General features: G+C 42.6%; 1 protein-coding gene across 1 annotated transcript in view; it reads right to left on the bottom strand.

The window, feature by feature from the left end:
• Positions 1–12,480, bottom strand: part of PCNX2 (pecanex 2) — a 154,671-nt gene extending 142,191 nt beyond the window's left edge. The window contains exons 1-4 of the mRNA XM_062641709.1: positions 12,296–12,480; positions 4,549–4,754; positions 2,353–2,470; positions 50–86 (exon numbers count right to left, since the gene is read on the bottom strand). Coding sequence (XP_062497693.1) covers positions 50–86; positions 2,353–2,470; positions 4,549–4,754; positions 12,296–12,448 — 514 coding nt within the window. The 5' untranslated portion in view covers positions 12,449–12,480. The remainder of the gene's footprint in view (positions 1–49; positions 87–2,352; positions 2,471–4,548; positions 4,755–12,295) is intronic.
• Between the last annotated feature and the right edge of the window lie 2,481 nt (positions 12,481–14,961).

Genomic DNA, 14,961 nt, shown 5'->3' with positions numbered 1-14,961 from the left:
GCAATGATTAAACAAAAGTTTAAAGGGATTTATAAAGCCTTTAAGATACCTCTGAGATCTTCAATAGTTTCCCGTGTTGGCAGCTCCTAAAAATAAAAAGGAACACACAAAATTAGCACAGGTATTTATTAAATTATGTTGGAAAACACATCTATCAAAGCAATAGCTACCTAATCAAATGTTAATTACAGAATTGGTAAGTTGCTTAACATCACAGAAATTTGGACCCATACCTTGCATTAAATGCAAGGGGTGGGTGAGAGAGATGGTTGTAGAACAGTCATACTCCAAATTGCATCACTGCAATTGTGTGTGATGCTTGGGGAGGGGGGAAACAAGATTTTTTTAAAAAACATTTTGCACTGCCTAATCCAGATTTTTTTTCTGTTTTCAATCATTAAGGAATGCAATGTTCTGTTCCATGTTTCCAGCTATGTGTTTCCAAAAGACTAAAATGCAGTTTGGTCTCCAGCAATTGGTAACAATTTCTCAGTGGAAAACTAGAGGACAGAGCCATTAGATTAAGTTAGAATCATTTATATTGCAAGGAAGTTTGAGTTCATTTAGTACATATCCCCTCTGCCATACACACACACTCAAAGCAGGTACAGTTAGAGCAGGTTGCTCAGGCCATCTCCAGCAGAGCTTTGAATACCTCCAAAGATGGAGATTTCACAACCTCTCTGGACAATCTCTTCCAGTATTTGACCACCCTCTTGGTAGGGAAAAAAAAAAAACAAAAACCAAAACCAAAACCCAACCACGCACAAAAAATATTAAATCTAATTGATCTAATTGGAGCTTTCACAGCTGCAAGTTGCAGCCACTGCATTTTATTCTGTCACTGGGCACCTCTGAGAGTGCTCAATCTTCTCTGCATCTTACCATTATGAAGCTCTTTTAGCCTTAATAAAGATTCCAGCCTTATAAAGGCTAAAACACCCCATCTGCCTGTCCTGAAACATCACGTACCTCATTCCTCAATGACCCTGATGGCCTCTGCTGAATTCTCATCAGCAAGTCAATGCCTGTGGGAACTCACTGGGGAGCTCAAAACTAGCACAATACTCAGAGAAATACTTTGGGAATCTAAAATCAAAAGCATAAGTGCATAACTATAAAAAAAGTTCTTGGGAAAAGTTAATGTGGGTCTTTTCTGGCTGACAGGCACCAAAACCAAGAGGAAATAATAATTATCTCCTAAAATTTCATGGTGCTATTCTGGCAGCAAGAACAGGACTAGGTTTGACAAGACTCAGCCTACATGTTTGGAAGCCCAAGAAGAAATGGGTTTGCAGAATGGACAAATACCAGAATACTGGGGAATGGGACAGAAAAAAAGGTAAAAAATAATTTATTTCATAAAAGAAAATTACTAATAAAATAAAATTATCAATGTCTGTGAATCATACAGATGCTACGAAAAGGTAAAAACACTCCAGGAAATGAGGACATAGTTCTGATTCAGAACAGGAGTTGCAGTAAATAGGGACACAGGATGGGGGTGGAGGGATATGAAGACAGAATGAAGTATCAAGTTGCTACTTATTTAGAGATCACTAACCATCCTTTGCACTGACTGAGGCAGGAGTCCTGTAGAAAAAAATAGCATGGGATCACATAATTAAAGATTTTATCACAGTATACATGGGGAGTAATTTAAGATTACACAGACAGTGTTATCCTGTTTCTTAATTTTTGAATACCTAAATTTTTCAGCCTTCTTATTGTTCCTTCCTATTTTTCTTTTAATAACATCTACACACATCCCTTTCATCACCTCATATACTATTAATTTAGAAAACATGGCCAATGGAATGGAATGCACATACATGTATTTTTAACCTCTGGTAGACATCTCCTAGATTTAACTAAAGGTGGTTTATGCTTTGTTTAAATACTCAAGAGATGTTAGGTTAATTTTCTAACCATAAGTCCAGTTACAAAAAACCAAACTATTAATGCTACAGGAGCAGATCCTTTCTGAGGCAATGAGAGGTTGCTCTGATTCTATTAGTCTCTCCTTTCTCTCAAAGCAGCCATGAAAACTAGCTGCTCTTGGCAAGATTTAGTAAGGCCACTTGGCTTCTACAGAGCAGACAGACCTGTCTTAAGACGTCCAGAATTACATATACCAGTTTCAGCTTTGTAAACCAAACCTTTAGGCCAAGGCTGACTGACAGCAGTGATATACACAGTGGGATGCACGGAACGACCCTTCCTCCTCAAGGCAGACCTACGCTTCAAGTGAGCAGTAAATGGCAATACAGAACTCCGTGTGATAAGCTGGAGCAAGCAGATAAGCAGGACTGCATGAAATGAGGACACTATTACAGAAAACTGTGTACTAACCATTCCTTCAGGTGAGTTCTCCAAGTCCACAGCCTGTACCCTTGAACTATCATGAATTGTTTGGGTAGAGTCATCTTGGTTGGTCTCACTGATGGCACCATTATCCCTGCTGTTATTACTGGAAAGGAAGCAAATGAAAAATAATGCAATGCTTTTTACCACAGAGGATCACAACGTCTTTGGGAAGAAGCTGAGGAATAGTAACAGAATAGAAAAAAAGTAACACAGCACAGTGAAGTGACAGCGTGTTTTTCCCCCTCCAATGCACAGGGCTGAAAAATATTGTAGCCCCTTTTTGCATGTCCTTCCTCACCAAGATAATCTTATAAAACTAAATTAAAAACAAAATCCCCCAATATAAAATAGCGCTGGTGTCTTAGGAAGTAGAATATTGCTGTAAGAAATACAATGCCATCTGTTCAACCCCCTGATGTGTACATAATTTCATTTAGCCTGCTTGAATTTGGGCTTTTTAGTTTGTGAGGTTGTGTTTTTTCCCCAAACACTTATTTTTAAAACCCTACAGCTGTATATAAGCTATAAAATTATTTATCTGAAGGTATCACCTTTCCACAATTTTATTATGGTTCGATGGCTTCAAAAAAGCTTGTTCAACCTCCAAACTACAAGGGCCTGTCTAAAAACTTCTGGTATCCATACTAAGTTCATTATTTTCTGATCAGGTACTGAATAATGTACTGTTATGCCTAGGACCTCCTAGAAGGAATAGTTATGTGATTTAACAAGCAAGCTTTCAGAGATTCTACCTCTACTTTTTAGCCAAAATAAAGGCAGTATAATGAAAGTTTGCATTCATTTCACTAGCCAGTGAACAGGTAAACACTGAAGTTCTTGTTTAAATTTGAGCCAGCCTAGAACAACTCATGAGCCTCTTAAATAGGTATATCCAACATAGGAAATAGCATTGTGGACTGGTGAGAGCTAGAGAGGACTAGAGCCTGAAATCCATCAGACAATCCAAAATAAAAACCTTGTATGGTTAGTGACACACGTAAGAGGCATTTCTCAAGAGTCAGATGCAAGTAGACCTTGCCACTCCCAGTGATGTTGCTACCAGGAGAGCAGCACAAACATGCATGTGTAAAGACAGAAGCATAGTAGGTATACAAACAACCTTAATACTACTTAGCTTGCACAGAACTAGCAGTAGCAACTGTGAATGCACCAAAAAATACTCAAAGTTCTTGTGTACAGGGCTCTCTTAATGAAGCTTGACTGGTAGTTGTAACAAGCCAATTTGGTTTAAGCTTTGTTTGGGCTTTTCTACACTGCCTTCACTATTAGATGTACCTATTCCAGCATTTTTCACATCTCTCATAACACCCAGGAACACTGGAAGCTACTTGGCATTTTCATTTGTTTGTATGACTCAAGGCTGAAAAACCAGTAAGAGGTCTCCATTTATACCGAAAAGTGTACCGAATATTCTACCTATACACAAATCTGGAAAATGTCAGCACTAGTCCTTAGCCCAATGCCACTTTTACTTTTAATAGCATCTCGACCTGGAAGCAGCCTTATTGACTTTGATTATTTGCAGCAAAGACATAGTACCTGGATCCTCAGCTGAGAGGCTGCAAATACTATCAAATGCTCCTGAGAAATAAATGTGGTTCTAGCTTTCTTCAAGAACAGGACCATAAAAATATCATAGGCAGTCACAATAAAACATAAGGGGGGAAAAGTGACTTACACATCTAGATTTGACCTGAGAAGGAAGTTACTGTAAGCACACAAAGGCAACACGAGCTCAGGCTTCCAGAGCTGTGATAGTAAAGCACTTTCTTTGCCAATGGGTACACGCCACTTCCTCTCCTCCACTCTTCCCAGCAGATAAGCACAGTAGGAAGAGGAAAGATCAAGCATTTAAGGCTTCCCCAGAAAAGCTGGGAGAAGTTTTCTCCAGGATCTTTTAGCACTTCCCAACTGGATCTCTGCCTTCATCATCCCCAGTTGTTGCCCCACCCTCTGAACCAGGTGCAGCTCTGCCTGCTTCCTTGCAAGCATGTTGCAGTCACCAAATCTGAAAATGCTAAGCAGGTTTTTAGGAGTGCCATTCCTCACACAACTGTAAGGAGTCTTCCTACAGCCAACAGGCATTTCTGCTGTGCAGTACCACAGAGCAAACTCATCCATTTTACAGAACATACCAGCAATGTGCAATGAAAACCTTACCTATGATCTGAGGAGTGAGCTGTGTTTCCATTTGGACCTTCTGTATCTTTATGTTGCCATCCATCTTTTCTTGATAGCTTTTGTTGAATTACTTCACCTTTATCAAACATCAGGTGTAGACGGTAACTGATCACCTTTATCACTGTGAAGAACACCGTCACCAAGCTGCAGTACGCAAACACCGTAACTGAGTTTGCTGGAAAAGCCTACAGAAAGAAATAATAAAGACAATCATAACAGTTTATTTTGAGAAGATGCCATTAAATTTTTTTTAAAGTAATTATTCATTATTGTCTCATAGCTGTACCTCTATTGAGTTTTACAACAAGAAGCAGATTCATTTTCATACAGAATAGTTGAGGTCTGCTCACAAAAAAGGTCTTTGCAAATTTCAAACCACTTCACAAGTTTTATTCTTCTTTTGATTAGCTGTGGAGATCACTTATTTCCTAACAAAGTCATTGCAATCTCACAACTGACAAACATTATAAAACCTCTTAAAATACTGCATTCCCAGGATAATGCAGCTGCAGCCTTTCCTGAATGAGTAACTGATAAAAACGCAGACACAAAATGAAACATTAGGAACAGGAAACTAATTTTGAAAAATTCTGCCATCTTATCCTGCTTCTCAGTTATGATTTAACAGTAAAAGGCTGTAATTTGATCTCCTTTTTTTAACACCTCAAAACGTGCTCCCAAGTATCTTTACCACTGAGGAATTTTAAATAATTAATCAGGACTAGTCAAAGCAAAAGAATAAAATGCATTTGGAGAGGCGGACTCTTTGAATTCTTTTAATAAAGTCCATTGTTGTTAATTTGCAGCTGTCTTTGATCTGTTTGTTGATCTGTGATGAGTACCATATTTCTTAGTCATTAAAATTAATTACAGTTCAACCATAGTCTGTAAAGTTCTTTCACAGAAATGACATACTAACAACATTCTTCTGTGTAAATACTTCCTCACAGTACAGGGCAAATCATAGCAACAGACATTTGGTAGTTACAACTGAAGGCCAAAGTCTTTATCATTATACATACAGAACACCCTTACGTATTGTGGTCATGCAGTTGCAGTCTCACAATGAGTTTAATCTCTCCTCAGGTTTTTGTTTTTTTAAACAGACCATTACTATATTCCTGCACAATTTGTAGTGCAGGTGGAAGGGAGAAGAAGAAAGATTTTCAATGCTGAAGATTTCCTAAAGCCTACTGAAGCAAGAATGGTCTTTACTTTGGGCCTAAATGTGTCATTTTAAGTATCAGCACTTCAAGTAAAGGAGCATTTGAATGTAAAAAATTAGAACTCTTTTCAGGTTCATAAATAAACCACACTGACCACACAGGTGAAGGGAAGGGAAGAAGGCACACTTACTTCATCTCTGAAACAAGTCACCGCATTTATCTTGATGTTGAAATGAGTATGTTGAATCATTTCTGTGTTATTACAAGCAAGTGGATTGCTATTCTACTGCTGCTTTTGGCTGAGACTTCATACCTTCACAATGTACATGTGAAAGTTTTCAGGCAAATCCTTTTTTATGACTATTCTGATTCATATGCAAAGAATCTATTGCACAAAAGTGGAGAAGCTATTTAGCATGTAGGTACTACTAACAATCCTTGATAAAACAGACACTACTTTCTACAAGTTGAGGCTTAGTTTTTTAAGAGTAGCTCATGGCACTAAGCTATGTATAGCTATGTATATATATACCAACACTAAGCATACCCTTCAGTTATTTAGCAAATCTGGGCCAAAAAGAAGATCAGTTTGCAAGGCAGCACCATGCTCTCAGGGTATGAGGTTTGGAGGATGAGGGTGAAGAATTCTGGTTTATGACTAATGTGTTTACAAAACATAAGTTTAAAATGGCTTGTTTCACAAAGAATGATAGCCCATTATCTATAATGAGTTGTTCAAATGAGAGATTTTTTCACTTTCCAATCTCTTTAACTACATACTAAAAAGAACAGGCCAAGCGCTCATTATTAAATAACAACTCAGAATGAGCCACTACAAAATAAGTGCTCTATAGGTGACATTCACAAAGCTTAATAAATATTATATGAATAATGTCAAGAGGGCACAACAAAAATAGACTCCCAGTACTGCAGTCTAAGCATGCATACAGCTCACTACAAGAGACAATCAAAGGAGGCTCCTAGATTTCTAAGTGGAAAAGAAGGCCAGTTTAAGCAACCACTGAGTGCTGCATGTCTTCACCCCTGACTTGTGACTGGATCTGCTGGAAAGCTGGGCCCTCAGCCTGCCCTTGGTTTCCTTGCCCATATGCCCAGGGTACATAGCGCTGCCCCCATGTACGTGTCGTGTATGCTCACAGTCCCAAGCTTGCCTATGTATAAGGCGGCCAATGAATCCTTAATATTCTGAATCTTGGGGCAAGCTAAGTAGTACAAGCCAGCATGTTGGTCCCTGCCCACACAAGTGATTAGGAGAAAGATGAAGCCAAGAATGGAAAGCCCTCAATTTTCCAAATCAGGCCTCTTGCATAAGGATGCAAGTGTCAGATGACTGCAGTTGGTGTTCACAGGTATGTATAGGTGAAAGCTATCAAATCTGCTTGAGCTAAGGAGGAATTAAGTTATAGACCACTAAGGAATTGTATGATAAATTCACTTTTGAAGTACTATAGTTATAATTAGCCTGGTTTCCTATGGAAACGAGGTTTTATAATCACACCATGCGCCTGTGTACTCGTGATGTCTTTCCATTCCCTCTAATGAATAACTTTGTAATTGTTCAGCTACTTTCAACTGACTTTGAGAGAATACACTCCACTGGGACAAGATCAGAGCAGCACACCTCATGTGTTAACAGGAGGAACACATTCAGCCCTCTGACCTTTTGAATGCCACCCCAGTGAAACAAAAATCTTCAACTGAGCTGACATCTTATTAGAAGCTACAAAAAAAACATCCACAAATTCACTGGAAAGTAAGCTTCATGACATCCCACCACAGATTTCTGTGGAAGCTGTGCTCCAGCTTTCTTTGCTCTTGCCCGATTAAAAACTCTACCATAACGTCCTTTGTTTCCCAATAACTTCTGTTATACCACCTACCAGAACAGCATGGGGTCACAGGGAAAAACGCAGGCTGGTGCTTTCCAAATGTGCCCTTACTATTGGAAATGCAAGAGAGTTGACTTGCCCATAGAGGAAAGGGCATACTTGGGGCTCGTGCCAGCCCAGAGATTGCTCCCAGAGGAATGTCTAAATTCTTCACATGTCTACTAATATTATTTGAGTATCACAAAGGCAGAGGAGACTGAAGTATATACTTGCTAATATAAAGGTGTGTCACTGTTAAACAAAATACCACACCCCTTGTAAATTGGACATAATTATTAAAGTCAATTAGACCCAGATGTATCCCACCTGATGCTTAAGCATCTGAGGCATCTAGAGCAAGACAGTGCTGCACCTGGGCATCACTACCTTCCTGTGATACAGAACACAGATGAGGGAACTTCCAGATAAATATTCAGTTACTACCATAAAGCTTGCAGAAGTATCAGGGAGATTCAATATTAGAGCCAAAGAGAAGTTTTTTTTGGTTCTAAACTTGGCTGAATTGATAACCAAGAGATGTCCATCACACACCATGGGAAAACAGGTAGCAAATAAAAATCCAGAGGTGTCCACTCAGTTACAAACGTGCATCCTACTACTCAATAAATACAGTAACTAGAGTGTAGCTTACCTCTCCCTTGTAGAGATATATGTATCCCTACTTTTACAGAGGGTTAAATGGGGTAAAGCATGGCCAAATGGGACTAGAAGCAGCCAACACACTGTAAGTTTTATTGCAATTTACCTCCAAGTTATTTATGTGCCCACACCCTTATACTGCCAGGCTGTGCTTCTCCTATCACAGCATGACTAGAAGATCTAATACATAAGAACTAACAACCCTGTAACTTCAAGGGCTTCCTGTCTAACGAGAGGCAGAAGAAACGCTCACTAAGCTGTTGTGGGCACTCACTGAAATGTGGACACGTATTCTCTTGTGGCTTGTAAAATAAGCTACAGTACAAGCATTGCCGAAGTGGCATGTCTGCATCACTAGTGTATCACTGGGGCTGAATTCAGCCCAGCAGCTTTGTATAATAATTACCATTCTTTTCATGCACAAAATTTTCTCCTGGAAGGCATGCTAAGGCACATGAAAATCAGCAAGGTGCTTGGTGACAGCCAGCATGGCTTCACTAAGGGGAAATCCTGCCTGACCAATTTGGTGGCCTTCTATGAGGGGGCTACAGAACTGATGGACAGGGGTAGAGCAGCTGATGTAATCTACCTGGACTTATGCAAAGCATTCAACACTGTCCCACACAACATCCTTGTCTCTAAATTGGAGAGACATCAATTTGATGGGTGGACCACTCAGTGGATAAAGAACTGGGTGGATGGCCACACACAAAGAGTTGTGGTCAATGGCTCAATGTCCGGCTGGAGACCAGTAACGAGTGGTGTCCCTCAGGGATCGGTGTTGGGACCGCTCTTGTTCAACATCTTTGTCGCTGACATGGACAGTGGGATTGAGTGCGCCCTGAGCCAGTTTGCTGATGACACCAAGCTGTTGGTTCGGTTGATACCCTGGAGGGAAGGAATGCCATCCCGAGGGACCTTGACACGCTTGTGAGGTGGGCTGATGCCAACCTTATGAAGTTTACCCGTGCCAAGTGCAAGGTCCTACACCTGGGTCAGAGCAATGCCAGGCACAGCTACAGGTTGGGCAGAGAAGAGATTCAGAGCAGCCCTGGGGAGAAGGACTTGGAGGGGTTGGTTGACAAGAAACTGAACTTGATCCAGCTTCAATGTGTGCCTGAAGCCCAGAAGGCCAACCGTATCCTGGGCTGCATCAAAAGGAGCATGACCAGCAGGTCAAAGGAGGTGATCCTGCCCCTCTACTCTGCTCTTGTGAGACCTCACCTGGAGTATTGTGTGCAGTTCTGGTGTCCTCAACATAAAGAGGACATGAAACTGTTGGAACAAGTCCAGAGGAAGGCCATGAGGATGATCAGGGGACTGGAGCACCTCCTGTATGAAGACAGGCTGAGAAAGTTGGGGCTGTTCAGCCTGGAGAAGAGAAGGCTGCGTGGAGACCTCATAGCAGCCTTCCAGTATCTGAAGGGGAGCTATAGGGATGCTGGGGAGGGACTCTTCATTAGGGACTGGAGTGATAGGACAAGGGGTAATGGGTTAAAACTTAAACAGGGGAAGTTTAGACTGGATATAAGGAAGAAGTTCTTTACTGTAAGGGTGGTGAGGCACTGGAATGGGTTGCCCAGGGAGGTTGTGAATGCTCCATCCCTGGCAGTGCTGAAGGCCAGGTTGGACAAAGCCTTGGGTGGCATGGTTTAGTGTGAGGTGTCCCTCCCCATGGCGGGGGGTTTGGAACTAGATGATCTTAAGGTCCTTTCCAACCCTAACTATTCTATGACTCTGTGATTCTAAAACACTTGGGAACCCTAGACTGTTTGGTGGAATAAGATATTTAATTCTTAATCTCTTATGAGAATTGTCATGGCAAAGTTAGAAGAGATCTCACTACAATTTTGAAAGTTGATTTTAACAGTAGTGACGTTCCAAGTAATATCCCATTTACATTTTAAATCATATATTTAGTACTACAAAGGGTAAATGATTAAGAAAGGGAAGAGATGAAAACAGATCTGCCTTTTCAGGGGTGGGTAAGCTAATAAAGGAACCATTAGTACCAAAGCAAGCTATGCTGACAAAGCTAGAGAATGAAATCCTCAATCCACACAACAGAAACAAGTTGATACTATAAGCTTCCCCACGCTACTGTCAGCACATCTCTGCTGAGCCAGTGTGAAAAATCTAAAACCAGCTGGATCAGTTTTGCCATTTCATTCAAATCAAACTGTTTCAGAGAATTTCTTTGACAGTAGTGTGATTAAGATTATTCCAAGCAAATGAAAATCTTAATATTTTTTAAAAAACTCTAATTTGTTTTGACTTGCCATTTCAAGAAATATCAGTGACTGCTTTAGTCACTTTAGCCACTGAATCCAAAACTGTTGGTGTCAAGTGGGTAACATAAATATCACCCAACCATTACTGAATATTATAAATAAAATTCCCCAAAGAAAACAGTTAGTTAAAAAGAAGGTTCAAGTTTCTAAGTGGCAAGAACATACATCTTGCAAAAAGTTTACAAAGCCCAACTACTTAAAAGCAAGAAAGCAAATACTTAAGGACATCATTCCTCTCAAGCAGCAGCATAATAAATGCATTATTCTTATCAAGAATAAAGAATTCCCAGAGCAGTACATTAGGCTCAAGAACACAAGTCCTTCATTTAACCAAATGATTTGTTAGAAAGTCAGCCACCGTGCAGAAAAGGCAAGTCCGTCTAGACAGGCAAAGATGGAGCCTGAGAGAGTGCTGTAGGTAAGTTAGGTTTCCTCCATTTCCCTTTAAATAATGTCTTTCTGTTTTTCACCTTAGCTCTGACCTACAGTCTTTGTACCCAGTGTTCCTTTGTGGAACCTTGCATGCCTCCTTCATGCTATTAGTTCAGAAGTTTCCCACAAGGAAACATATATTCTTTCAGTTACATACTTACATTAGTGAGGGGGGTGGGGGGGAAGCGGAAGCTAACTTTTAACTTTTTTTTTTTTTTTAAGTTTTTGTCACACATACCACTGTGACAATGAAAGCTACAATGCAAGATTCTTGCTGGTTTGCCTAGGAAATAGACCCTATCCATCCCAGGAAAGCATAATGTTACCTGGGTTCATTAACTTCATGAACCATGCTCACAGGAACTCACTGCAATCCATGCCACAAAATACAGTATGCCAGTTGATTTATTAAAAATACAAGACTTGCTTTTCACTGGGATTGCAGAGGGACACATGAACACTCTTTGCTTTTGAAAATCAAGCCAATATCTGACCATGTAGGGTGAAGAGACCTATTTGAAACTCTATCCAACAAGAAAAATTCTACAGAACTTAGTTAAGAATTTAGTTGAGTCACTGTGACAACTAAAGGGATTGAATATGGAAATTGCTTCCAACATTATTAAGCTACTGAAAAAACACACCAATAAATAGATGCAATGATCTAGCAAATGATACTTTTAAACTTTTCTTACACAGTAGGAGAGTTCACAAAAATAGAGCAAAAGTTTCAGATTTTCAAGGATAATAATTTCCAAGTCTATCAAACAACCTCTAGTTACTGAGGTTATTTGTTTGCAATGTTTAAATTTCAGCACAAATGGAGCTGCATGTCACAAAAAAAAACATGTGACTCACCAATGACATTCAGCCAGGCATATTAATTACACTGTATTTGGATTTTTCCATTTATTTACCCTTCTTAGGAGGTTAAGACTGGAGCAGATTTGAAAATAAAACGTCTTTAAAAGGGATTCTTTCTAACGCACGTTCCGGCGGTTATTCAGCACCCGCAGTAGCCAGCACTGCACCTCTTCCCAAGTTACCTTTCCCAACCGCTTCATCTGAGGAAGAAGTCCGGCCCCGACCTATGCGCCCACCCCATCCACCTTCAGACACAAGTCCTCACGTACAGCCCGACATGGCTGGTCTTTAACTCCCCTGGGGTCTGCTTATTCCCTGTCGCACTGCCGCACTCGCAGCTCCCGCGTCAGGGCCGGGGTACGCTGAACCCTCCCCACTCCCCTGTCGCCTCGCCTTCCCCGCCGCGCCGCGGACCGGGTCTCACCAGGTGCATGGCCATGGGCAGCGTCAGCAGGAAGAGCCACAGATAGAGGTGGCAGCTGTTGGTGAAGGCGCCCTGCTCCGGGTCGTGGTACCAGCCCCCGGTCAGCGCCGCCCACACGCCCTGTCCCACCAGCCGCGCCGCCGGCGACACCATGGCCGCTCCCCGCCGCCGCCGCCACCGCCGCCGCCCCTCAGCCGCCCTCCGCCGCCGCCATGCCGGGCGCCCGCGGATTCTCCCATGGTGCCCTGCGACGCCGAGCATCCCGCCCGGCCCGGCCCGCCCCACCCCGAGCGCCGCCGCTACCGCTGCCACTGGCCGCCCTCCCCACGGACACGACGCCGCTCTCGACCCCGCCGCGGTGCAGGCGCGCTGCTCCACTGCCGGGCCTGGGGACCGCACCCGGGTGCCGGTAGCTACGCACGGAGGCCGCAGGGCGGAGAGAGGCAGTGCCGAGACGCTGCGGAGGTGGGGGGCAGTTCTGGCGCGGCGGCGTCCGTCACCGCGGCGTCCCGCCCGGCTGGTTCACAGGTGCAAAAAAAAAGAGCGGTAAAGGCGCAGCAACAGCGTCAATGGTTGGGCTGCGCTCCTGAGCGGTCACACTGCCCCAGCCGCTTTGCTTTTATTGCTAGCTCTTAATTCAGCCGGGTACATCACGAGCTTCTGAGCTTGAGCTCTGACCGGCGCTGGTGACGATCTTTTTATGTTGGTTTGAGCTGTACTTTGGGCACGGAGGCATGGAAAGTCCCTAAAAGCCATTCGTTTTCTTTCGGGAATGAGTTTAGGATAAAACAGTCTGCTTTGTGCTAAGGGATTTCATGGCCGCTGGCAGCAAATTCACAGAGTGAAGGGACACATCAGGATGTGAAGCAGTGGGGAGTGGAGCTAGAAGATAGACAGGGCCAAGGACAAGCTTTGAGCAGGATAGGCCAAAGGCAGTGAAAGATGTGGCATAAAGATACAGGGCATATCCCTGTGGGACACTCCTGAAGCATGAGGTGTAAGGGTGGGCCATGAATGCCAGAGCTGATTCCACACAGCACTCCCACCCTCTCACCTGCTACCCTCAGAAAATAGTTGTAAACTTCAATTATACATCTCTCATCAATCCCTTCCAGGGACTTTCAACATGTACAGACTTTCATTGCCATCAGTTTTGCAAAGGATGCATATACAAAATGGAGGCAGCCAAGAAGCTTGAACATCACTTCACCAGATCTACACTACGTCTGTTGCTCCTGACTATGGCTAGTTCCATGGGCTCCACACGCCAGTCCAGCATGCTTTGTGTGGATTTTTTAGACAATAGTAAGAGACCAAAGATGCTATTAAACAACCATATCTGTGAGAGAATTAAATGCTTCTCTGCTCACTTCCTGCCATTGCAGGCATTGTGGTCATGCTGTATGCTTCTGTTGGCTTAATGAGAGGGATGACACAGCAGGATGGACAAGCAGCTGGGTGAGGGGAGAAAGAGCACCGCTTCCTTCAGTGGTGCAGGCACCCTCCAAATTCTGCGGACCTACAGCCACAGGGCCTGACAAACACTGCTCAGTGCAACCTTGGTAAGCAGCGATCTCTCTTAATGTGTATGAAGGAGGTGCAGTCCCATCAGTGCCTCACTACCTGCTCCTGTAAACACACCTCATCCAAACCTCCCCATTGTCCAGTGGAAATTAGAAAGTTTGTTGTTGCAAATGTAATCACTGAGTCAAGTGCAATAGCAAGAGCAAAATAATATTCTTCTATGTGCAGAGATTAAAAATGTTAATTTTTAGAAACTACTGAAGTTGTTTTCCATACTGGCAAATAAGACAATTTACCTGCACAGCTCCAAAAAAGAAAGATGACTAAATAAAGGTGGAAATGGAAAGCTCTTTCAAAACGTGCTCTCTTCTGAATTTTGGCACTTCCAACAGATGTTGATTATTATTTTGAAGCTCCAGGTAACACAGGCTTCATTGGAGCTGATGTAACATTGCATCTTATTAGGGTGACTTGTCTGCCCACCACTCAAATCTTTCAGCTCTTCCTCATCTCTGGATAACGTTGACACAGAAAATACTTTGGTGTAAAGGTACTTGCAGGAATGAAGGGTTCCTGTGGTTCCAGCCCCGGATACATGTGCTGGGTACAGGGCAGATGCACAGTCCACTCTATACGGTTGCAGGAGTGCCAAAGATGCGGCCCGTTTTCTCTCTCTCGGTGCCAGTGATGGGCCGAGCCGAAAGCTTCGCCGGCGGTGTGCTGCTCTTCCCAGCGGTGACTCCACTAGGTGGTGCCACCAGAAAAGTGACGGCGCTCCCTGGGGTTGCCCGTGACGCGGTTTCCATCATTACAACTCCTAGGAGCAGCAATTACACCCAGATCCGAGCGTGCTGGATGCTGAAGAAACACTGAACCAAGAAGAACCCGAGCGCAGCAATTGCTAGTAAACAATAGCACTGCAGAGAGCGAATTTTGGAATAATAGTCCTAAAGAAATATTTAACTGTTCACTGTACTGCAACCAATACCTTGCCTGACCTAAAACATTCCATACTTAATTAGTTCCTGCAGATTCTTCTAGATAACAGATCAAGTTCCAGGTGGAATTTGTGTGGTAGCACGCTTGTATTACAACACACTGTATGGCTTTTATAATAAGGCAAATATGCAGATAAGGAAAAG

Source organism: Pezoporus occidentalis, unplaced genomic scaffold, assembly GCF_034315485.1.
Source record: "Pezoporus occidentalis ecotype Australia unplaced genomic scaffold, CSIRO_AGI_Poc_V1 ctg7, whole genome shotgun sequence".
Classification (NCBI taxonomy): Eukaryota; Metazoa; Chordata; class Aves; order Psittaciformes; family Psittacidae; genus Pezoporus; species Pezoporus occidentalis.
Note: the sequence above shows the minus strand (reverse complement) of the source record. Positions and strands in the feature narration are given on the sequence as shown.